The sequence below is a fragment of the Plecotus auritus genome (assembly GCF_963455305.1).
Source record: "Plecotus auritus genome assembly, chromosome: 7".
Classification (NCBI taxonomy): Eukaryota; Metazoa; Chordata; class Mammalia; order Chiroptera; family Vespertilionidae; genus Plecotus; species Plecotus auritus.
Window position 1 is genome coordinate 116,224,069 of NC_137774.1, and position 25,685 is coordinate 116,249,753.

General features: G+C 39.0%; 1 protein-coding gene across 23 annotated transcripts in view; it reads right to left on the minus strand.

The window, feature by feature from the left end:
• PAM (peptidylglycine alpha-amidating monooxygenase) overlaps positions 1-25,685 on the minus strand; it is a 290,016-nt gene that overhangs the window by 137,592 nt on the left and 126,739 nt on the right. For 16 of the 23 annotated variants that reach the window (XM_080677812.1, XM_080677813.1, XM_080677817.1 and 13 more), the window contains 2 exons: positions 13,654-14,117; positions 12,561-12,681 (listed from right to left, as the gene is read on the minus strand). In XM_080677812.1, the coding sequence (XP_080533938.1) occupies positions 12,561-12,681; positions 13,654-13,742 (210 nt within the window). In that variant the 5' untranslated portion in view covers positions 13,743-14,117. Of the gene's footprint in view, positions 1-12,560; positions 12,682-13,653; positions 14,118-15,927; positions 16,066-21,810; positions 21,865-23,913; positions 23,997-25,685 lie in introns of those variants that run through there. The other 7 variants (XM_080677815.1, XM_080677797.1, XM_080677808.1 and 4 more) reach the window with 3 other exon arrangements.

Sequence of the window (25,685 nt, forward strand, 5' to 3'; positions counted from 1 at the left end):
ACACACCCAAAAGAGAAATATTAATTCAGATTACATATATCTGAAAATAAGTAAAACAAAGAGGACTTCTGTGATGGCTGATGAGTGCAAAAGGAAACACTTTTTACTAATGTGGAAAGATAAGCATGATTGCCTTCCACAAATATTTTCAGACTGACTAATGGAAGAATGACCTCCTGCAAATCTAGCTCTACTTGTTTTTAAACATGTACTAAATTTCCTAAATTCTTTAATTAATCAGGACCTCTTAATAGCACTGTTGCAAAGTAGAGGAATAGTAATTAAAAATTTATCAGAGGCATTTTGTGAAAAACCCCTCTAGAGATTTCTAGAATATTAAGGGTTTATATCAGAAAGGTAGACAATCCTTTGTGTTGGCACTCTTTTTGTTAGTGATACTGTTTATTTCTTTATTAATTTTTAAACATCCTATATAATAAAAGCCTAATATGCTATGTGTCCAGTCGACTGGTTGTCCATTCAACCAATCAAAGCATAGTATGCTAATGATATGCTAAGGCCACTCAACTACTTGCTATGACGTGCACTGACCACCAGGGGGCAGACAGTTGACCGATCGACCAGTTGCTATGATGTGCACTGACCATCAGGGGGCAAATCTCCGACCGGTAGGTTAGCTTGCTGCTGGGGTGGGGCCAATAGGGACTGAGCGAGAAGGGCCGGACACGCCCTGGAGCCCTCCCCCAGTCCCTCCTCAGCTGGCCAACCTCCCACATCCTCCCCAGCCCTGATCATGCACCAGTGGGGTCCCTCATCCTGGCCTGTGCCCTCTTGCAATCTGGGACCCCTCAGGGGATGTGGAGAGCCAGTTTCGGCTTCATCTGGCAGGCCAGGCCGAGGGACCCTACTGGTGCATGAATTCATGCACTGGGCCTCTAGTCTACAATAATAAAAGAGAAACATGCAAATTGACCATACCTCTGCTAGCCCACAAGCCATGCCCATCAGTCAATCAGGAGTGAGTATGCAAATTAACCCAACCAAGATGGTTGCAGCCATGGTGCGAGCAGGAGGCTTGGGTTTCCCTGGCAATGGAGGAAGCCAAGCTTCCCGCCTGTTCTGGCCAGCCCTGGCCTCCGCTCAAGGCTACAAAGTTTCAATTATAGAAGATAAATAAATCCCAACAAAAATGGCGGCAGCCACGAAGCTGGAGAGAGCAGGAGGCTTGAGTTGCTCCCAGCAATGGAAGAAGCCAAGCTTCCCGCAGCCCTGGCCTGCTCTGGCATCCGCTCAAGGCTACAAAGTTTCAATTATAGAAGATACATAAATCCCAGATACCAGGGCCTCTGCTTGGGTCACTGGGGGGCGTGGCCGGCCTGCAAACCACCACAGGCCCCTTGCCCAGGCCACCCCATGCCCCAAGGGAACCCCCACCCTGATCTGGGACACCCTTCAGGGCAAACCAGCCGGCCCCCACCCGTGCACCAGGTCTCTATCCTATCTAATAAAAGAGTAATATGCAAATTGACTGTCACTCCAACACACAAGATGGCTGTCCCCATGTGGTCAAAGATGGCTGCCCCCATGTGGACACAAGATGGCCACCACAAGATGGCCAGCAGGGGAGGGCAGTTGGTAGGGACCAGGCCTGCAAGGGAGGGCAGTTGTGGGCAATCAGGCCAGCAGGACAGGGCAGTTGGGAGGGACCAGGCCTGCAGGGGAGGGCAGTTCGGGGCGATTAAGCCTGCAGGGGAGGGCAGTTAGGGGTGACCAGGCCAGCAGAGGAGGGAAGTTGGGGGTGACTGGGCCTGCAGGGAGGGGCAGTTGGGGGGGACCCAGGCCTGCAGGGGAGGGCAGTTAGGGGCAATCAGGCTGGCAGGGAGCAGTTAGGCATCAATTAGGCTGGCAGGGAGTGGTTAGGGAGTGATCAGGCTGGCAGGCAGAAGCAGTTAGGGGCAATCAGGAAGGCAGGCAGGCAAGAAGTTGGGAGCTAGCAGTCTTGGATTGTGAGAGGGATGTCCGACTGCCCGTTTAGGCCCAATCCCGGTAGGATCGGGCCTAAACGGGCAGTCGGACATCCCTCAAGGGGTCCCAGATTGGAGAGGGTGCAGGCTGGGCTGAGGGACACACACACACCCCCATGCACGAATTTTGTGCACCGGGCCTCTAGTTATAAAATAATAGGTGATCTCTTTAATGCTAAAACAACTTACATATATTGACCAAAATTGTCATCCTGCTCCATTGCTACCTCTCCAGGGGACCAATGTTTACAGCTTAATATGCCTCCTTCCAAGTTCTGTTATGCCCAAACAAAAATATATAACCAAAGAGTCATACATGTATACAAATTTTGCTATGATTTATTTTTATTAAGATGGGATCACTCTCCAAACATGACTCTTCAGTTTGCTGCTATCAATTAATACACAGTGACAATACTTCTAAGGCAAGAAATGTAGACCTAGCTCAGTCTTTCACTTATTATATAATATTCTATAGGATAATCTCCCACAATTTTAAGGATATGAGTAGTTTTACTTTGGAAGACAATTCCAGATAACTTTTCTTAAGAGCTTGTGGCACTGCATCCTCTCACCGATATATGAGATTATAGCTTTTCATCCTTAAAAGCTCTGTATTTTATAGCTCTTTTTCATTTTTTTTTTTTGCCAAATTAGTGGGTGAAAAAACATGCTATATTTTTTCTTTAATTTTAATTTATATGATTATCAACAAGGTTGAACTTTTTTCATTCTGTTAATTTAACGTTAATACTCACTTGCTTTTCTTTTGGGTTGCTTGTCTTCTCAGTCTGTGGGACCTCTTTATATACGTGGGATATTAGCCCCTTTGCTGTCATGGGTTCTTGGTTAAATAATCTCATCTTTACGAGTTTGTGTGTGTGTGTACATATGTATGTGTGTGTGTGTGTGTGTGTGTGTGTGTGCATACACATATAAAATCTCTTTACCTTTCCAGTCTCTTCTATAGTTAGTGGTCTGTTCAGTTCTTACTAGTAGGTCAATTTGGATGGCTAAGTATTTTCTAGAAAATTACCCATTTCCTCAGGATTATAAAATGTATTGACATAGAGTTGCATATAATAGTGTCTAAAATTTTGTCTTTATACTTTCTAATAATTAATCATGCATAATTTTTGTACTTTCTTATCCATAGTTAGGCTTGTCATGAATTTATCCATTTTAATGGATGTTTCAAAGGAACAGTTTCTTATTTTGTTTATACTTCTTGTTTTTTATCCTATTAATTTCATCTTTTATCTTTAGTCTTCCTTTTCACTGACTTAATTGCTCTTTTCCTCATTTACTAAGTTGAATGTTTATATAAATTTACTTTTATTATAGTTTTCATTAAAAAATAATTTTAGGCTATCAATTTTTCTCTGAGTACTGCTTTTGATGGATCTCATGGGTTTTGTTTGGAATTATTTTCCTTATCAGTACTCTCTAGATAATTTATAATTTCAATTTTTGTTTTTTGCTTATCTCAGAAGTTGTGCAGAAGAATTATCCTTAATTTCCATGACATCTCTTCATAGTCTATTTCTAGTTTTATTGGGTTGTTATCAGAGGACAAGATCTATAAAATTCTATTGTAGTGAAATGAAGTTCCTTAATGTCTAGTTTTGTGATTTTAATAAATGTTCTATATGCATTCAAAAAGAATATATATTTTCTTCTAAAATTTAAAATTTTATATCTACATAGATATTAAATTATATTTATTATACATTATTCTGTTGATTGATATAGTCACATGCTTTATATACATCCCTTTTGGAGTTTGATATACCAAATATCCATAATTATATTTTAACCAACTTCACTTTGAATTTTTGTTTCACATGTTGGGCAGATGAAGAAACTGAAGCTCACTAAGGTTTATGTATCTTGCCTACGATTTTGTAGCCAACAAGTGGTAGAACTAGAGTTCTGAACTGCTTTGTAAATATAATGACTGATAAGAGAAATGAGGGATGAGAGACACAGGAGAGAGAAAAGATTGCAGGAAAAAAAGGGAAATTGTTTTAAAGTTTGTGGTTTTAAATGGGGTACAGGAAGCTCTTAAAGGGGTATTTCCAGAAGGGTGATGTGATCTGACTTCTGTATTTATCAGATCCCTGCAGCTGCTGCATAAAGCACAGACTCTAGGGAAGTAAGGGAACAAGGGAGACAGTTAGGAAAGGTACTGTAATAATCCAGGAAAGCGAGGACGGTGCTTGGGCCAGAGAAGGAAAGGTGAGTATGCGGAGAAAAGACTGGATTCTGGATATATTTGGAGGGTAGAAACAACAGGATTTGCTGGCATATTGTGTATGGAGTATTAGAAAGAGGAGCCAAGAATCCCTCCAGTATATTTGGCCTAGAGGAACTGTAACTGAGGAATTACCATTTACTGAGATGGAGAAGTTTGAAATACAATATTCCAAAACAGAAAACCCTTGTTTATGACCATTTACTTATGAAAACCAAATAGGTAACAAGGAACAAAGTGCTGTTAACCTTTCATTGGTATTTTTATTCTCTATGTTTTATAAGTCAGAAGACACAGTTTGTGAGCGGCCAAAAGTTAAATCCATTTATTAGCGTAAATGGCATATGCAATGGTTTCGATCAAGGATCAGGGAACTGCAGCTTGTGGGTGGCTGCTGTTTTAGTAAATGAAGTTTTTTATTGGAACACAGCCAACTTGTTCATTTCCATACCGTCTATGGCTGCTTTCTAACTGCAGCGGTTACAACTGGGACCATATGGCTCTCAAGCCAAAAATATTTACTATCTGACATTTTAAGAAATAATTTGCTAGTCTCTGGCTTAGATTTAGACAGGGACAATCAAAATTGTGTTGAACTAAACCAGGTTGATTGCAAGGTATCTTTTAATAGCCTGATGATCAGGAATATTGTACCAGAATTCATATTAGTGGCATTTCTTTCTGGACATACAGTAAAAAAAGTTATTCAAGGATTTAGGATGTAGCCAATAATTTTTATTATGGTTGTTTAACAAAAGAAAGCTTTTATTTTACAACATATATGTAATAAAAACATGTATGAATGTGTACATATCCTTCAAATTTAAAGCCAAAAACATCATGCATACATAAAAAAATATATAGTAACATTCTCTGGGAAACACATAAGCCATTAACAGATTGGCAGCACAGATTATCAAATGAGCATGGGTTTCAGATTCAAATAAATCTGTATTTAAATCCCTGTTCCTTTATTTACTGGCTATTTGGCTATAGACAGATTATTTAATCTCCTTGAGTTTCAATTCTTTATAATAAATGGGAATAACAGTACCTTGAACAGTTTTTATGAAAATTAATGAGAATGCTTATAAAGTGCCTCATACAGTAGTGATACATAATGAGCACTCATTAAACATAATTTCTCCTTTACAAATTTACTAGAAAAAACAAACAAACAGAAAAGAACTCCAAATCTTATTGAGAAAAGAGGTGATCATAAAGGAGTCTCTTATAGTGTAGGTACTTTTTCTAATATTCTCTTAAGTTTCATATTATTAAAAAATATCAAAAATTAATTGAAAATAAAGTCTTTTTATGTTTCAGATTTTAATAAACAAAGGTCTATGTATATTTGCAGTTCTGAACCCAGGTGACATGTTTAGATTATTCTCACAGAGGAAAACACTGTTAATAGTTCAATCATATCTTTCTGAAGGGAACACTAAGTAGGTTTTAGTAAAAATAAAGAGGAATTATGATAATTTAAACTTAAACAATAGGCATTGAGCTACATGCAACTTTAACCTGCTGTTTATAAGCTTCATTTAACATTTTTTGTTTTCTATTACATTTGTAGCATTGAGCCTCACTGATGAAGCAAGGGGAGAATTATACAAATAAATACAAGTTGAGAATTTGACTGACACTAATCCTGAGCTTTCAAATTAGAAAGTGGAAAAACCAATTTCATGTGAGACAGATCAGTCAACAAAACAAGAGCCTGGAGACTGTCCTTTCCAACAATCAGCTTCTCCATTGGTAAAATGGATGAAGTTACTTCCTCCGTTTGTGGAAAGGCCTGGCTATATAGCATTTTAATCTCTCTTGTTGCTCTTCTTCCAAACTTCTGAACTTTAGAATACGCATTGCCTACATCTTTCTAAATAAAAAGCAAACGCTGGTCCAGAATTAGGATATTCCTCGATTTTCTTCCTTATATAACAAGATCACCATGCTACTTTTGTTTTTTGGGGAAGGGAGACAAAACTAAGAATGGAGAAAAAAGTAACACTAAAAGCCATGAGTCATGCTCATATTTAGACAATGACTTAATACACTCAGGGTCTATTTTTTTCTAAGCAACCAAAACGCACTGGTGCAGGACTGGCTACTGGAGCCACCGCTCTTTCACACTCATGGCCTCACAGTTTTTAACATTTCCGAACAGCTCCTCTCAACCAAATGGCCTTGTGTCAGAAAGCAAAAGAAAGGGAGAGAGAGAAACATCCTACTGGGGATGGAGCCCAGAGTCTTGGTATGTGCCCTGGGGAACTGAACCGTGACCTCCTGGTTCATAGGTGGACACTCAACCACTAAGCCACACTGGCTGGGCAGCATTATTTTTTTAATGCAAGTATTATTATATACTAGTAACTAAAGAGAAGGAAACAAGAAAATCAGAACCTTCGAAGAACTAAAAATTATTCCAGTAAAGCATCACTTTTTTCTGGAGTCCTTGCTAATGTTGTCCTGAATTTTAAGCACTGACTGGGGCCATTTTCCTTCCCATAATGATAAGATTAAAATATCTAGATTCAACATATTATAATTTCCACAAAATCAGCCAGAAGCCGAACTTCTGTTCAACTAAGTGACTAGACATGAAAAAGTTAACTTAATCAATTTTCTGATTTTGAGAAAAATTAAGGTACTACAGCAATTATGCACTTAACTTGTATAGTACCTCTTTGATAAACATATTCTGAGCAAATACTGGTTTTAAGTGATGTTATGATTATGGCTTGACATTTTAAAATTTATTTCTTAAATGGGTGCTGTTAAAAAAAAACCCTGTAAGTGCTAGGTTTTTATTACATGATGATATATATACACTACTGAGGCAAGGGGAATCTCTTTCCTCTTCTATAGAAAGTGAAACTGTTAAAATATATTAGTAAACATTTTCTAATTAATGTTCATTTTTAAGAAAAACAAACAAAGATAAACACTGGGAAGCTTTTGAAAAAATTTTGTAGGAGTATTTTGTTCATTCTGGTTTTATTTCAGTGTCTACATTCTTTCATATTATTTTAAAATAAGTGGTAACTTAAGACTCTACTTTCAGGTTTTTCAACTTGCTGCTCTGGGTTATCTGATGTGATCTTTAAACTCAGAATTGTTCCATTTCCTGGGGTTCCTGGTGATAGATATGTGTGCTCATAAACACAGAGAAGGCTGCTTTCTGATTTCAAAGTGTGATCTGTGACTCTTTAAAAAACAAATAAAGAACAAACAAGTGTATGCATGCATATTAGCATAACCAACGGACACAGACACTGGGGCGTTGGGGGCTTGCCTGGGGTGGGATTGGCTGGAGGGAGGGGACAATTGGGGAAAAAGGAGATATATGTAAAACTTTAGACAATAAAAAAAAAGGGGAGGGGGAACAAACAAGAATTTGCAAGACGTTTAGAAAGGAAAAAGTATACTCCTCCACAGTTTTCACACTTCTCCCAAATAAGAGAGGGACATGACTACACTTATGACTGTGTAAAAAATGGAAAAAAAAATCTCAATTACATAATTTCAAGTTATTACGTTCAAAGAAACTATTTAATTTAATATTTAATTTGTAAAATCATATCATTTACAAATTAGTTTGTATTTATAAGTCCATAAGCCAAGAATACAGAGTATCTAAGTTCAACAAGTAACAGATAAATAAAATACTATATAAACCTAGGATATGAAGGAACTTACATTAGAAAAGATTAATTTTTTAAGAAGGTTAATGTACTAAGTCCTCAGCAACATGAGGAAATCCAGGCTAATTTCAAACTGTTATAAAAAAAATTAAGGCTTCATACCGATGAAACTGCTTTTGATAAGTTCTCTTCTAAGGAGTATAAAAGATATATAAGAACTTGGAGAAAAACATATCCATTCTCAGTGTTCTTTGATTCTCTGATCATAAGGGATATTTAATGGAAATAACTACCTAAAAATAAGCTCACTGAAAGATTTACTTCCTTGCTTACATTCTCCAGGTTTCCCTTGTCCAGGTTCGTTTTTTGTTGTTGTTGTTGTTTTTTCAGGTTTGTATTTTCTATTTGGCTACCTTTCCTCTCCTTCAGAATTATTACAATGCCTTACTTTCTCCATGAAGTCATTACTGAAAGCATAAGGGCTGGCAATTTCTTTCTCATCTTAAGGCTCATTCACATTTTCCTCAACACATACCATAAAAATAATGAGTTCACATTTTCCGAGAACTTACCACGTGAAGGGCAACTGGAACATGCACTGGTCTTACCTTGCTCAGTCCCCAGAATAATCCTGGATAGATACTACTATTACCCTGTCTTTGGATGAAAGAGCAGGACTAGCAGGTTAAGAAACATAGCTGAGCCCTGGCTGGGTGGCTCAGTGGGTTGGCGCATCATCCTATGCACCAAAAGGTTGCAGCTTCAGTCCCTGGTCAGGGCGCATACCTAGGTTGCAGGTTCCATCCCCAGTCTGGGCCCATATAAGAGGCAACTGATCAATGTTTCGCTCTCTCCCTTCCTTTCTCTCTCTCTAAAATCAATAAAAACATATCCTCAGGTGAGGATTTTTTAAAAAAGAAGGAAACATACCTGAGTTGACACATCAAGAGCTGGGACAAGAATGCCGTCAGCCCGGCCCCAAAGCCTACATTCTAACCCACTAGATGTTGCTTAGATTTAGACAATAAATCTTATGTAAAATCACGGTAATTATGCCATATTTTATTTAAAAATCAACCCCTTATGGAATATTTAACACATCAAACTGATGATAACACCTTACTATGACCATGAACTGGCAGTTTATCAAATTGTTAGGTTTATCTATATGAGAGTTGGTGACAGCAAAAGCCCACAGGGTCCCCAGTGAGAAAGGAATCAAATGAGGAAGAAAAGTGCTAAAAGAAGAGTGTGGAGATACCACCACTTTGAGTCACTGCTGGATATGAAGCCAGTGCCATTAGACAACAGATTCTACCCAGGGCTACTTCAAAGCTGCTTATTCTTCTCCCTAATCTCCCCAGAGCCTGAAGAGAACACTGATCAATGAGAAATTTATGAAAGACAAAAATTCTTTTTCTAAATTTCAAGTCAGAGAAGAAAAAGAGTAAGCTCACTTTGATTATAAAATTGGTATTACAATTGATAATAAACTACTTTCCCCGGACTCTCTGGAGCTAGTTTAACGGGAGCAATTTTTAAAGCCTGCTCTGAAGTTTACGGAATAGCAGAATGGACTGCAACTCAGCGAGGCCTGACGCGACTGGATATTCTTTTGTAGAACATTAATCTAGGCATGTACTTCATCAGCAAAAAATTAGTTAGCTGTACTATCTATATTATAGGTGAGGTAGGTTCTCTCTGCCTCTATTCTACATCTGCTGTTTCTCTATCCAAGGCTACCTAACAATCTCAAGCTTCCCAAGGAAAGGGCTTACACAAGATTCACTGATGTATCTTTCATTCTTGCCAAAACTTAAGGTGTACTTTATTATAAAATCTATTGAATGAACACATCTCTTAATCAATTTGGTGTGCCTCAATTACCAACTCAAGTTCTGGTTCTCAGTCTTTCCTTTCTTTTAATTTTGTTGTTTTTCTTAATCTTCTGCCATTAAAAACAACAACATTTTAACTCCTCAATGCTTTCCTTGTTTTTTATGATTTCCTTACTCCTCTCTTCCTGATATAATTTTTAACTGTTCTGTTTTCCATATTATAGTTATTCTTGATTTCTTTTTCATTTTATTTTTGTTCTTGATCATTCTATTCTCTTGTATTTCTTTTCTTTTGGCCTGCTCTTCTTATTCCCTTCCATCTCTTATTTCTTTCCTCTAGTACTTCATTTTTCTTTCCTTGCTTTTTTTAAATCTCCTTTCCGCTTAAGGATCTCTGTTAAATTTAGTTTCACCTGCATTTTAAGAAAATAATACTTTCTTCATCTAAAGCACTCACACAATTAAAGCACCGTGTCTTCATTACCAAGCACACCAAGTTCAGGAGGAAAGGGATATGGGGTTTCTTTATCCACTTCTTTCTGAGTATGCTCAATAAGTATAACTACCATTTCTTATGAAGGTTATAAGGTAAATAATCTATATGTCAACCAAATCAAGTCAGTAAGTACTCGTGGCATACAGTCAGTAGAGGGTGATGGGGGAAGTGGCAGAAACTTTAAACAGCCTGCTCTGAGCTGATGAAACAAAACAAGTGAATCACTTATCCAGTCAGGTAGTTTCAGTTGCAAGTCAGAGAAAACCCAACTGGACCTGGTTGAAACAAGAAAGGCTAACATAGTTGCAAATCCCCTAAGTAGCATTGCCACCAAGAACCTATATTCTTTCAGTCTCTCTGCATTGCCTTCTACAGTATTAGTTTTATTCTAGGCATGGCTCCGCTCATGAACTCAGCCAATCTTAGGACTGGCTCACATACAACAGAAAAATCGATTCCCAGCAAAAGTCCTAAGATTTGATTCGACTCGTCTTGATCATACACCTTCTTCTGAACCAATCACTGTGAAAGGGTTACAACAATCTGCTAATGCTAGTTCATGTGCTCCACTTCTGGGCCCTGGGTAGACAACTCCTGGGAACCACATAGTCTCAAGAGAAGGAGCAACAAAGAATTTTATGTTGGGAAGGGAACTAGCACATTTCTACTCCATGAGGCAAAGCTGAATGCAGATAGTACAAAATAACAAACCTGTAATTTACTAAATATATATTCTTTTTCCATGGAGTTATTTTGATAATTACTAGTATAAGATTATAAAAATGAGTAAACACATTTTACTTTATGAAAATGGTGCTCCTCTACATTTTTTTTTACAATGAATTTCTCTAGGAACTCTTTCTGAGAATATTGACCCCAACACAATTACTTATTATGATTGTTACATAATTTAAATATTCTTACTATAAAATAATGAGAAGAAAAAAAATAACAGAATAATGAACCACATGACTATTTGAGAAAATAGTGATATTCTTGGGAGGAAAAAAGGTGCAAAAGATCACAGTGGTTTAAAAAAAAGTAATATAAAGTCAGTTAAGCAAAAATAGGAGGAAAATCACTTAAAAATGAGAAAAGACAAGAAGAAGCACACTTCACAAGTGAGCAGCTGTCAATCACTCCTATTCCCAATTTCATTACAGCTCTTCTGACTAAATATTAAATAAAGACCTTATGGAATTAAAGGCCAGAACATTAATAACTGAACATACAGAAGAGTCATCTGGCTGGTCATCTGAGTATGGGCACGGGTTAGGGGGGTGAGGGTAATTTTCAGAGTAGTAAAATAAGTCAATTATAGATCGTTAGATCGTATACAGGTATTCAAATAAATGAATGTCAATCCTTAGTTCCCCCAAAGAGGACTATGTATATATTCTTGAGCTTCTGAATGTCAACTTCAAAGGAATTCTCCCCAGGAAGGAGAAGACTTTTATTTTCCCAGTACTTAAAAAGACAAGAAAAATAGAATTTTATCTGCAACAGTGAGTCATCAGCCACTGCAGTTCTGTAATATGCAGGTCTCTCCCTGTTGCTGCAGCCCTTAGAAAGGAGAGGACTATCTTTTAATGACACAAATAAATCCCTGCACTGCCTGCTTGCAAAGCATAATTAATTTTGGCCTTTTCATGCTTAATGAAACACCTTAAACACATGAGAGAAGTGAGTTTGAGCTTCTTGTGTATACTTAAAACAGGGAAAGCCCTCGCCACAACCTAGTTCTACTCAAAATGCTGTATGTGACGCTTGTATGAGTTCTGCAATCATTTCTTCACAATGCATCTCTTAAAACAAGCAAATTGTGCTATGGAACACTTACAATCCACCACCTGTATGAACAATTCTCTTAACTTTTAAAGTGTGAAATATTTTATTTTTCAGATTCTTGGCAGTAAACACATGACTTTGGCTCTTAATTTGTGGTTGCGATAGAAGGGTATTTAAACAAAGTAAACTCTGAGATGTAGCTGCTCAATATCATTTCCTTTTATTAGAAGAATTTTTCATATTTTAATACATACTACATGTTGCAGTACAGAGGCTATTATTCCAGTGAGAATTTCAAAACGTAAATTTTCAAGGTTCCATTTCCAAACACAACTAACAATATGAGTAAAATTTTTGAAAAAAAATTAACTGAAATATTTACCTTGAAAGATGTACTCCTCTCTATAATAGTCAATTATTCTAGCCCTGAGGAGTCTTGAAAGCAAATGCCTCTTTTTAAAGAAGTTACTACTGCTATCAATGCAGTTTCTTTGCTTTAATTATAAATTGTACATAGAACAATTGAATAATAAAATATAGAATACCCCTCACCTGTTTAGGTGTAACCCCAGGCATTCGAATATCCAATGCAAAATCAGATGAATCGATAGGAGTTACTGGTCGGGTGGTACCAAGACATTCATTGGAAAATGATCTGGTAGTTTCTTTAAACCTTAAAAAAAAAGGTAATTTCAATATCTTTGAACATAATGGAATTTTAACTTGACATGAGAAAGAAAAAAATAAAGGAATTCTATGACTATAAAATTAAAGATTATTGATTTAGACCTGATGAAAAGATGTGATAACTACATAATATTCTAAAACATTCTCAGAATTGGACTTTATAGTCCATGAGCAACATATGTCTAACTTGTAAACAAAATATAATAAAAGAAAACAAGTAGGTTACATTTAAAACTCAATTCAATAAAAACTTGTCAAATTATTTGTTTCTAGTCAATGAAAATACAGTATTAATTAATTAGAAATTATCACAGACCTGACAATTTTCTAATGGAAGAAATATTAACTATAACCTAGTAACATTTTTGTATTTTATGAGTGCCCAGTATTACTAGTCAGAAACAAAAACCAACAATAATAATGCTAGGAGGCACAATAGGAGGAGGGGGGGCCTGCGATGTGAATTACAAATGTGTAAGTGCATAAATATTTAATTATGGTAATTATGAGGAGTGTGTATACAGCTCCGTGTCTTCTCATGAGCCATTACAGCCCATGATCTGATTCTCCCCATCTTACCTGTATTGATATTTTATTCTCCCAGCTATTCTAAAAGAAGGCATTCAAGTCTAAACGCCTAGATGTAGTTTCTGAAATATCTCCCCAAGAGGGAGCGATTTGTATTGGAAATCACAACTTCTAATTGAAGTTTGGAAAGCCAGTGCAGCTTGGCTTACACTACAGTGGGGTTTTTTTGTGTGTGTTTTTTTTCCCTGTAAAGGGGACTTCACAAGAAGTTACTGTGCTAAAATTCCAAGTCGGCTCAGCAAAGTAAAGCAGCCCTGTCTATTCCTCCGACACGCAGGTCCCTAAAAGTGATCACAATTTTCAACAGCATGCACAGACACCACCCAAACAACATTCCGCCTGTTTAAACAACAACAGCACACACACCCACCTCTTAAAGACAGAAAGTGGGCTTCTGAAACCCAAACAGCTGCTTTGAAACACAAGGAGGAGAACTAGCAGGCTCCGAACGCCAGCCATGTCCACGCCGCTCCGGCCCCGCCGGGAGAGCCGGGCAGCGCAGCGCAGCGCGGGCTGGGGCCGCGGTCGGCAGCGGCCGCTACTTCATGGCCGGGGCGCGGCGGGCGTCCTGCTGCGGCCACACACCATCCGCCTGCGAGAGCTGCGAGCAGGACCCGGCGAGGTGTCTGGATCCCTAGCCTCACGCAGAAACCCGTGGGAAGGCGGTACTTTTGTCCGGTCCGCAAGCGGAAGCTTTCCTCCTTCTAGAGCTGCTTTTTCTTTTTCTTTTTTTTACCCTGGTGCTGGAGCTAGACTTGCGGGTGCCTTATCACTGGGGAATGACAGGGACTGTGAGGGATATCACACAAACCCGCGTCAGTCATCATTCAGGACCTGCAAAAATAGAAGCAGATAATGGATGACTAACACATTACAGCATTTGTCCTCAGCAAATCCCAGTTGAGGTTCTTTAATACATTCGCAGTTTCACAAGCTTGAGCCCAAGCCTGGGGAAAATGCTGGTCAGTGGATCTCCCTCCCCCGCAACAGCCCCCAAGATTTCACAAAGCCCCAATGATCTCTGTTTGGCTCTTTCTTCCTACCTCACACCCACTCTTTCTTTTCCTCCAGACTTTTCCCCCCCTTTTCCCTCTCATCCATCCCACTCTCGGTATTTCTTCTGACTTACTATATCATTCCTTTCTATCATCAAAAATGCACTTAATACTCTGCTGAATAAAAAACAAACTTATTTACGCAAATGACAGGCTAAGGGCAAAAGAAAGGGGGCGCTAAGAGAAGCAGAGACAAAGCACTTGGATACAACAGTAATCAGATAGAAAAAGATGTTGAGCACAAAGGCATGTTTATGTATATGTACCACAGAGCTACAGATCTAAGGGAGAATACCCCCTGCCAAGAATGAGCAACACAGAAGCAATCACTGAAGTTCCCAGGATTATTTCCAAGACAACCAAAAGTCTACAGTGAACATGATATATGAAATACAAATGCCTATTGAATAATTATGCATCTAATATACAAAGTAACAATTACTTATAACGTATGCCTCCCAAAACATATCCTTTCCTGAATAAAGTTTGGAAATTTACAATGTAATGCATGTAGAAACAACAGGGAGAATCTCAGCTGGCCTCCAAATGAATTTATCTACAAAGGGTATGATTAAGAACTTAGCATTAATATAAAAAGAGGCCGTGCAGAACTGGTGCAGCATCTCAACATTTTATGAAGAGAATCAACTAGGCTAAAATCTAAAATATGCATGTTTTGATATTACTGTTGTCCTGAACATACTTCAGACTATGTGTCAAGTTTGTAAATTGTGGTCAGAAGGCATTGTTTTCATATCTATCATTCACAACATAAAAATACCATAAAGATTTCTTAAAGTTTAATTTTAATCACTGATCATAAACATAGTTTGCGAAACCTCAAATCCAATGGCCAGATGAATAACATCAGTAAACATCAGTAAGATCACATAGAAGTGCTCCACAATAATACATTAGCCTCTACACTATCCTCAGGAAATCACAAGTTAGTGAAGCTAATCTAAAAAACAAACAAACAAAAACCCCAAAACTAAAACAAAAAAGCACAAACTAAAATTAAACGTGAAGACTTCATGGTCAAAGCTTTCTAGATAAAACATGAGAGAATATCCAACCAACCCAAAGATGCTTGGGGCTGGCTCAGCATCACCCAAGGACCACTGCTAATTTACATAAGCAATGATATTTTTAAAAGACTGGTGATATTTGTTTGAACTTTCTCTTTGGCTTGCTGTTTGAACTTTCAGAAAAAAAAGAAAGAAAGAAAAAAGAAACAGAAACACAAAACTTCAGCTTTGTCCCAGACCCTGGGTAAAGGAAAGAACTCCTTAAAGGGGAATAGAAACAATTGGCCCGAAGGCGATGCCAGCAACAAAGTAAAATCCTGTCCGATGACAATACTTAACATTCTCTGAAGTTCCTGTTTTTTAAATATATATGGAGTAGGGGTAATATTTTATTATTTCATGCAGAACAGGATTCAAGGACAGTCTTTCCAGTTGGCAGGGAAATGTGGTATTATACAAACACTTGAAAACAAATTTAGTATTGAAATTCTTTAACGGGAACACATCTTAAGTACTAGCCTTTGAAAAAAAATTCTACTTATCTCTGATTGATTTTATTACCTTTGATGTGTCAAAGCACCCACTAAAAGAAAAGGGAACTGAAGTTGTGGGTGGAAGCAAAGCTGATATTTGCAGCCATGAACGAAACACAAGGTCTTATAGGCATGAAAGCCAATTATGCTTCTTGGTACTTGATGCCTTATAAATGAGAGACAAAATACAAATCATCAGATGAAAAAAATCATGTCTAACTATTTCGTTTGTTATTTTATAATTCCTGATAATTTTTAAATATATAATATTCAAAACAATTTAGTAGTTTTCTGATTTAGCATTTTAAAAATTCAAATATATGTCTTTGAAATAATTTATTCCCTCATATGTAATTCCATATTCTGTATAAAATCTTGCAATATGTTGGGGTTTAATAAAATTAATAAGACTGAAAGAGAATATAGCCTATTACGGGAGATGAGGACTTGACACAATTAATATAAGGTATGTTTACAATGTTATAAAAAGAGTAATGTAAAAAAGGATTCAGGGAATTTTGAGGTAGGAAAGATCATTTCAACCCTCAAGAGGAGGGTAAGAAAGAACAGAAAGGTAAAGCAGTCTTCAGCGGAAGAGGTGACTACTGAGGGGAGCGTGAAGGGTGGTTGGTTTCCACTGTAGGAGATGGACATGGGCATTCCTGGTGCAGAAAAGGGCTGGGGGAACAGGAGTCCAGGTGGAAGCAGAGGATGTGTTTAAAAAATAAGTAATGCAATATAGGTTCTGCCTCCTAGACTCCAGCTGTAGATCCAGGTTGACTATTTTATTTGTAATACAAAGCAAATATTCTGTTTACCGACCCATGAATTCTTAGTAAGAACAATTTACAGTTTATACCTGTATGGATATTAATTCCAGGAGTAGTACTATTACATAGCGCAGTCAAGCCTATCATAGAGGACCATAAAGCTAATTTGGCTTTTACAAAATAAGCAGCCCATTCCTTTCTATTTTCATTTGAAAAAAAAAAAAAAAAAAGAAACCCCCCAAAAGTTGAATTTTGTAATTGGTCAAAGAATCAAATAAATATATTGACCATACATTCATTGATGTATTTATTCAACAAGGGAGAACCAGGATAGCATAGTGCAGTGGTTCTCAACCTTCCTAATGCCGCGACCCTTTAATACAGTTCCTCATGTTGTGGTGACCCCCAACCATAAAATTATTTTCGTTGCTACTTCATAACTGTAATTTTGCTACTGTTAATGAATAGTAATGTAAATATCGGTGTTTTCCAATGGTCTTAGGCTCTACAGCAGCGGTTCTCAACCTGTGGGTCACATAATTTTATGGTTGGGGGTCACCACAACATGAGGAACTGTATTAAAGGGTCGCAGCATTAAAAAGGTTGAGAACCACTGGCATAGTGGCTTAGAGCTTGTAAACCAAAGAAAAACTGGCTCTACCATTGACTAGCCTTGTGAAACTACTGAGTATCCAGCCTCTCTTTGATTCAGTTTCCTCATCTGCAAAGTAGAAATAATCCTACCGCCCATCTCATAGGGTTGTTACAAGGAATAAATTAATTCAGATTCTCAGAAGAGTTCCAGACACATAATAAATATATGCTATTACTATTGTTGCAACACATATTTATTGAGTACCTCAGGCAGTCTTAATGCTGGGGATGGTAATAATTGAAACAGATCAAGTTCCCACTTTCCAGTGGGGGAAAAACAAATGAAAGTAACTACCAAATATAAATTTCATTTTATTTTAAGGAGGTTCTATGTGGTTTCCTACAATGATTTATGATTAAACTGATTAAAGGGTACCATTCACATAGCAATTTGATTCCAGGGATTTATTCTTGGGCAAAAATTGAACAAGAGTATAAACATGTTGATAAGAATATTTACTAACACTGTTTAAAATAACAAAGAACTGGATGTTTATAATAGCAAAGAACTGGAATCCATTTAAATGTCCATCAATGAAAGACTGGTAAAAGAAATTATTTTTGATACAAAACTTGAATACTATACATCCCTTTAAAAACATATTTTTAAAAATATTCTATATTTTTCCTTTCTGCATACTTTTAAAAAATGTTTCAACAATCTCAAACTTACAGAAACGTTGCAAGTGGAGAACTTTTTTCTTTAATTATCTGAGAGTGAACTGCTGGCCTGATGATGCCTTGTCACCTCTGAATACTTTAGTGTGTATTTTCTAAAGTACATCCCACTAAATAACCACAGTACAGCCACCAAAATAAAAATATGCAGATTGACACATTACTATCATCTAATCATCTAATCATCAGTCTCCAAACTTTGCCAACTGTCCCTATACTATCCCTTATATCAAAAGAACCCAGGCCCTAACCGGTTTGGCTCAGTGGATAGAGCGTCGGCCTGCGGACAGAAAGGTCCCAGGTTCGATTCCGGTCAAGGGCATGTACCTTGGTTGCGGGCACATCCCCAGTAGGAGGTGTGCAGGAGGCAGCTGATCAATGTTTCTCTCTCATTGGGTGTTTCCACCTCTCTATCCCTCTCCCTTCCTCTCTGTAAAAAATCAATAAAATATATTAAAAAAAAATAAAGAACCCAGAATCAAGCATTGCATGTGAAGTCCTCATGTCTCCAGTCTCCTTCATTGCAGGACAGTTTCTCAGTCTGTCTTTAACTTGTATGACCTTGATTCTATTGAAGACTTCAGGCCAACTTTTGTTCAGAATGCCTCTTGATTAATGTTTGTTTTCTATTTCATCAGAACTACATTCAGGCTGTACATCCCTGGCAGGAATATCTCACTACATCTGTGTCAGTGTCCAACCCTGTATATTAAGTTATTCCAAAACTTAGTAGCTGAAAACCATAAACATTATTTTGCATGCTTTATGTGCAAAATGGTGGTTCTCTAATGAGGGTGGTTCTCTAATGAGGGTGCAATGAAGATGTTGGCAGGACTATAATCATCTGAAGGTTTGACTGGGGCTAGAGGATTTGCTTGCAAGGTGACTCACTCACATGGCTAGCAAGTGAGTGGTGGTGAGTGGCAGAAACAACACCTCCTTACTGTGTGGCCTTCTATCTAGGACAGCTTGAGGTCCTTACAATATGGCAGCTGGCTCCCCCAAGAGTGAGCTATGTTTCCTAGGACCTAACATCAGAATTCACATAATTTCTGGTTACCCAGGTCAAGGCCACTCAGTGTGGACAAAAATTAGCCAAGGGCATGAATACTAGGACACGAGGATCATCTTCTTGGAAGCTGGCTACCATAGCATCATATTAGGTTGTACAACTTTGATTTGTCTCATTGCTAATGATATGATTTTGATCATTTGATTAAGGTGGTATATTACAGACATTTCCACTATAAAGTTATCATTTTCCCTTTGTAATTAATATCTTTAGGGGGAGAGGCTATTTTTGACATTTTAAATACTCTATTTCTCATCAAACTTTTATTCATTTATTTATTATATCCTAATGGGCTCATGTTTTTTTATTTTATTCAAAGGGTTTTGATCTGTTACTAACTTTATTTACATTACTTACATTGATACTCAAATTGTCTCAGTTGTGGTTCTTTTTAGGTAGCTTTGGTTCCTTTTCACATGTCTCATCATCCTTTGAGCACTTGCTTTTTGCTTCCTTTCTCATCTGGCCTCAAAACCCTGACCTAGGTTTTTCTCTCCTATTTGGCTGCTGACACACATGGATACGCTCTTTATTCTGTTTGGACTGTGACACCCTCTTCCAGGCGACCAGCCCGACTCGGTACCCCAGGCCAGGTCACTGCTTAAAGGCCTACCTTGCTCTACCCCTCATAACAGCTTCAGAGCTAAATTGTTTAGAAAGAGAAAAGAAAGACATTAATTTTTAAAAGTGAAATTATAGAACAGTATACACACATATTTAAAAATTGAAAGTAATATAACCTAATTGTATTTCTAATGGTTTTATATGGGGACACCTGGGGAAAAAGGAGGACTTTTACTTCCTATTTATACTAGAGGCCCAGTGCACGAATTTGTGCACATTGAAAGGAAATTAATTAGAAGGTGGCGGGCAGGGCGGGACTGGGCAAGATGGGCTGGACACACCTTGGAGCCAACCTCCCACGGTCCCTCCCCAGCCAGCTGCACCTGGGGCAGCACCGAGGCTCAAAGGGCATCTGCAGAGTGAATGGGGTCCCTCTGGCAGGTGGGGTTCCTTGGCCTGCCCTGTGGGGATCAGGTCGAAATTGGCAGTCCTACATCCCCCAAGGGATTATGGAGTGCGAGAGGGCACTCTGCAAAGTTGCTGTTGCTCAGTAACTCCTGCATTGAGCGCCTGCCCCCTGGTGGTCAGTGCATGTCATACCTACTGGCCAGTCGGCCAGTCGCTTAGCCTTTTATATATATAGACTAGAGGCCCAGTGCACGAAATTCGTAACCAGGGAGGGGTGTGTCCTCCTCAGCCCAGCCTGCACCCTCTCCAATCCAGGATCCCTCTCACAATCCTGGACCGCTGGCTCCTAATCGCTCACCTGCCTGCCTGCCTGGTCGCTCCTAACTGCCCCCCCTTAATGGCCTGATCGCCCCTCACTGCCTCTGCGTGCCAGCCTGATCGCCCCTAACTGCCCCTCGCCGCTCCTAACTATTCCCCCTGCTGGCCTGGTCACCCCTAACTGCCCCCCCCCCGCCCCGCTGTCCAGGATGCCCCCAACTACCCCCCTTTGCTGGCCTGGTTGCCCCCAACTGCCCCCCCCCCCACTGGCCTAGTCATCCCTCACTGCCCTCCCCCCCCCCCGCCAGCCTAATTGCCTCAACTGTCCCCCCTGCCAGCCTGGTCACCCCACACAGCCTGCTGTTCAGTCGTTTGGTCGTCCCTCACTAACTCCCCTGCCGGCCTGGTCGCCCCATGCAGCCTGCTTGTTCAGTCATTTGGTTGTTCCTCACTAACACCCCTGCTGGCCTGGTCGCCCCATGCTGCCTGCTTGTTCAGTTGTTTGGTCATCCCTAGGGCTGGCCCTGGGCGGCTGGGGGCTGAGGGGACTAGGGGACTCCAGAGGCAGGTGCCAGGCGTGGCCGGACCCACCTGGGGGCGGGCCCGCCTGTGCCATGTGCCCGCTGCCCCAGCGGGGCTGAGGGGACTGGGCGTCGCCATCTTGTGGCTGTGGGTGCCACCATCATTGAGGGCATGGCAGTCAATTAGCATATTCCCTCCTTATTGGCTGTAGGCACCTCCATCTTTGTGAGGGTATGACAGTCAATTAGCATATTCCCTCTTTATTAGATAGGATGCTTTTGCAGTCTTTTAACTTTCAAAAGCTTATATTATTTTTGTAACCAGAAGATAATAGGATTTTATACATATTATATACATATGTGTACACTTAAAAATATTTTATCAAATGTGACTCTACAGATTTCAATTTACATGTAATGTCTTGTGATGTTTTGAAAAAATAAATAATTCTTTTTTTGCTTAGCAAGAACTTTAAAAACTAAATTTTATGATGCTTGTGTAGCTGTAATGCAGGGTTTTTTAAGCTCAGCACTAGAAACATTTTGGACTGCATAATTCTTTGCTATAGGGGACTGTCCTGTGTATTATAGACTATTTAGCAGATCTCTGGACTCTACCCACTGGCTTCCAGTTGCACTTCCTTCAGCTGTGACAAACAAAAAATGTCTCGACCATACTTTGCCAAATGTCTCCCGGAAGGTAAAATCACCCTGGATGAGTGCCATTGTCGTAATATTGCTCAATAAGATGAAGCTTAATTTGTAAGTCAAATGTGATGTAATTCCCTTCAAATACATGTAATGAGACATAAATCTCCTAAAATAGTTTGCAAATATGTAACTTCTAAAGAATGGGGGAAAATCATTATAGCAAGTAACATGTATTGACTATATGCCAGGCATTGACTTTATGCACATTATCTCACCGAGTTCTTGTGACTTTTTTTAAATGTTCACCTGAGGATATATTTTTATTGATTCTAGAGAGAGAAAGGGAAAGAGAGAGAGAGGGAGAGAAACATCAATCAGTTGCCTCTCATACATGCCCCAACCACAGATCAAACCCACAACCTAGGTATGTGCCTTAGCTAGCAATCGAACCTGCAACCTGTTTGGTGTATAGGATGACGCACCAATCAAATGAGCCACCTGGCCAGGATAGGTTGGCTCTTTTGACTTTATTTTCCCATTTTACAGAGGAGGGATTTAAGGTTTAGAAAACTTAGGTAATTTTCCCTGGTTATAATGCAGTAGAGCAGGGGTGGGCAAACTTTTTGACTCGAGGGCCACAATGGGTTCTTAAACTGGACCGGAGGGCCGGAACAAAAGCATGGATGGAGTGTTTGTGTGAACTAATATAAATTCAAAGTAAAGGAGCGGAGGGGAGAGCAAGAGAACCGGATAGAACAGCCGGATCCGGCCTGCGGGCCGTAGTTTGCCCACAGCTGCGTGAGTAGAGCAAGGGTTCAAATACTGGCTTGCAGACTCCAGAAGCTATCTTTTCAACTCAGATTTTTCAACACAGAACAGGCTCAGTACACTGACAATGGTTATTTTTATCAAGTACAACAAAAGGCAAATCCCCTGAATATGATCATATTGTAAAATAATAATTGCCAACATTTATTAAGTAATTATGACCAAGCACTATATACAGATTAGCTGATCTGAATCCTGACAAAACTGTATGACATTTGTATCTTTATCATTCCCATTTTATTGAAGAGGAAACAGGACACAGAGGGACTTGGTAACTTGCCCAGGGTATATAGCCAGGATATAATAAACACAGGCAATCTGATGTCTAATAGTTAATAGTTAAACCCCTTCACTATTCAACTATAAATTAACTGTCTTTTTTTTTCATTCATATATTAGGAAGCATGAACATTTCCTCTATAACCTTACCAACATTACTCATTTAGATAACTCAAAAAGAACAAATTGAAGATCTATGACTAGGGTCTAAATCTGATCAAAAACAAGGTCTAGTTTGGCTTGTAAGAATTGTCCCCAACTCCTCCCGATTTTGAATTGAGTAAACATTTCAAAATGAAAATTTCACATAAAAACCAAGATTTCCAGTGTCTCTTGAAGAGTTGTGAAATGTGGCATCACCAGACCTCCATTTCCATATGGCAACAATTAGCTGAGCAAATGTCCTCCTTCTTAGATAGGGCCAGCACTCTGCGGAGCACCACGGTCCCCACCGCTCCCTGTTTGCGCCCAGATCCTGAAGCCCAGAGCAGTTATTTGAACTGCCACTCAGCACTAAGGCACAGTTGTCAGTCTGTTCATTTGTTTTTGTTTATATACGTGGCCATCTTTTCTTATTAACATTATTAGCTGTACCCTAAGATCATCTGTGTTGTGATCCCAGAGTTAAAACCTTCTTTATATGAGAAGGTCAACTTCACCATGTATATAGCATAGAGCTGGCCACACTCAGATACACTAAGTTGTTGCTTCTTTTCTTTTAAGGCTCTGTTCATCTTCATTAGCAAGGCACACCAAATTGAATGGCAGTTTCTGCACATGGATTTGTTTAGACAGCAATTTTTTACCTTTTCCATCTCATGGTGCACATAAACTACTTACTAAATTTTGTGGCACACCAAAAAAATACATTTTTTGCCTATCTGACAAAAAAATAGGTATAGTTTTGATTCATTCACATGGGACTATTGTTGTGTTGGCTGTTCCCATTTGTTTATGTGACAATCTAATGGAAAGAGATCAATGCCCCTGACTAAATAGTCAGGTATTGCATATTTTAAAAATTCTTGGGTCACACAGTTGAAAATTGCTGGTTTAGACTTATCCCTTTCAACATGCAGACAATTTGAAGTGTCCTTCCCTTGCAAGTCAAAATTGGTTAGGTGTCTATTAGAATATATATGTTAAAAAAAAATCTCAGGGGTAACATTCAGCATATGATTCTACTGCAAAAAAACACACACAAAAAACAAACGAACAAACAAAAACAAACAAACACCAACTTGCCAAAAGTAAAAATTTTATTTATTTACTTATTTTTGTCTCCATGGTCGGTAAGTAGCAGATGCCCTTTCAATATGTCCATTAGTCATCAAATCACTGAGTCCTGTAAATACTTCCATGGGGGAAAAACAAGAGACATTATTCTTAATTAAATTTCTCAACTTGGGCTGATACAAATGTTACTTCATAACACATGTATCTAAATTTAGTGCTGGCATATTTTAATGTAAGAGAGAACAGATCCCTGTGTTCCAATCAACACAAATCTTTAGTTCTAAGGACTGCACTGGGAAGTTCTCAGGAGACTGGTACACTGCCCAGGAAATCATTAACTATTACTGATGACATCAGAGAGCGAGAACGGCTCCTTTGTATGCTGCTCATTTGCCCACCAGGTATCTCATTTATTTATAAGCTAAGAACATCACATAGACTTTAGTTTCAGAAAAAGCGCACAAAACACTTCTGGAGTTATCACCTCTCCTTTAAAAAGTCTTCCTGAGTGTGTGTATGTGTGTGTGGCGGGAGGTTCAGGGGTTGAGGGGGTGGGAGACAGGCCATTAGCCTTGTCCTGCAGTAAATTAGCAAGGTGTAAGTCCCCAGTGATTTCTGTCCCAGCTCATGGATGAGTCAGAGATAAGAGCCTAAACTAGGCTATCACCACAATATGCCACTTCAAAAATTAAGAAGCTCTTGCTCCTCCTCTTCAGTGAAGTTTTTGAGAAACTAGTTTGAAACTAATACCCAAGACCTGACTAAATTTCAAATGTCTGGGTTGTTTTTTCAGTGAAGTTTGAATTGTGGGATGACCCACTGATTTAGGTGCTGAAAGATCTTTTGCATTGCCTTTGTAGTGCTTCCTCTGTGGGTCTTTGCATTACTATTTTCTTCTGTTTTTAAGAGGAAGTTAGTGTAGAACTAGGGAGGGTGGGAGAGTATTGCATTAAAGTGTAACTTAGTGCCAGGCACTGGGCTTAGATGGATGAGGTCTGACGGTGGGGATCTGCCTTTCCTTCTGCCTTTCTTGCAGTTAATCAACACATTTTTAATGAGCTGTCCTCTTTTGCAGGAGGTTTTTTCCTGTTTATGATTCCACATCCTTGGGCATAGTTATTCCCAAAGCATTTTAATACATACTTTGTTAAATGCCTCTTGGTGACTTCAGAGGCAGGAGCAGTGAACTACACAGAAAACCTCGTTCAGATCCAGAACATGCAATTACAAAGTAAGTATTCTTTTTCTTGATAAGTAAAAATCCTACAGGAAATGTCTACATTTTCACTCAAAAATAAATGAACTTGTTTTTTTCTTGTGCTACTCACACAGAACTATTTCCTCCCATAGCAGAATCATATTTTCAAGTGATATTATGTTTCCAATTTCAAATATTCAAATCTTCACAATAAAATGCCCCTAAACATACCCCTTTCTATTATAAAAGTTTTGCTATCCTTTCTGTTAAGTCTCTCAGCTGTATAATTATAGTACTTAAAGAGAAATCCTATATAATAAAGAGGTAATATGCAAATTAACCCTCACACCCTCACAAGATGGCTGCCGACAACCAGGCCGGCAGGGGAGTTAGTGAGGGACGACCAAACAACTGAACAGCAGGCTGCATGGGATGACCAGGCTGGCAGGGCAGTTAGTGAGGGATGACAAAATGACTGAACAGCAGGCTGTGTGGGGCTACCAGGCCAGCGGGGGGGCCATGAGGGGCGACCAGGCCGGCGGGGGGGGGGGGGCAGTTAGGGGCGACCAGGCTGTCAGAGGGGGGAATTTGGGGGCAACCAGGCCAGCA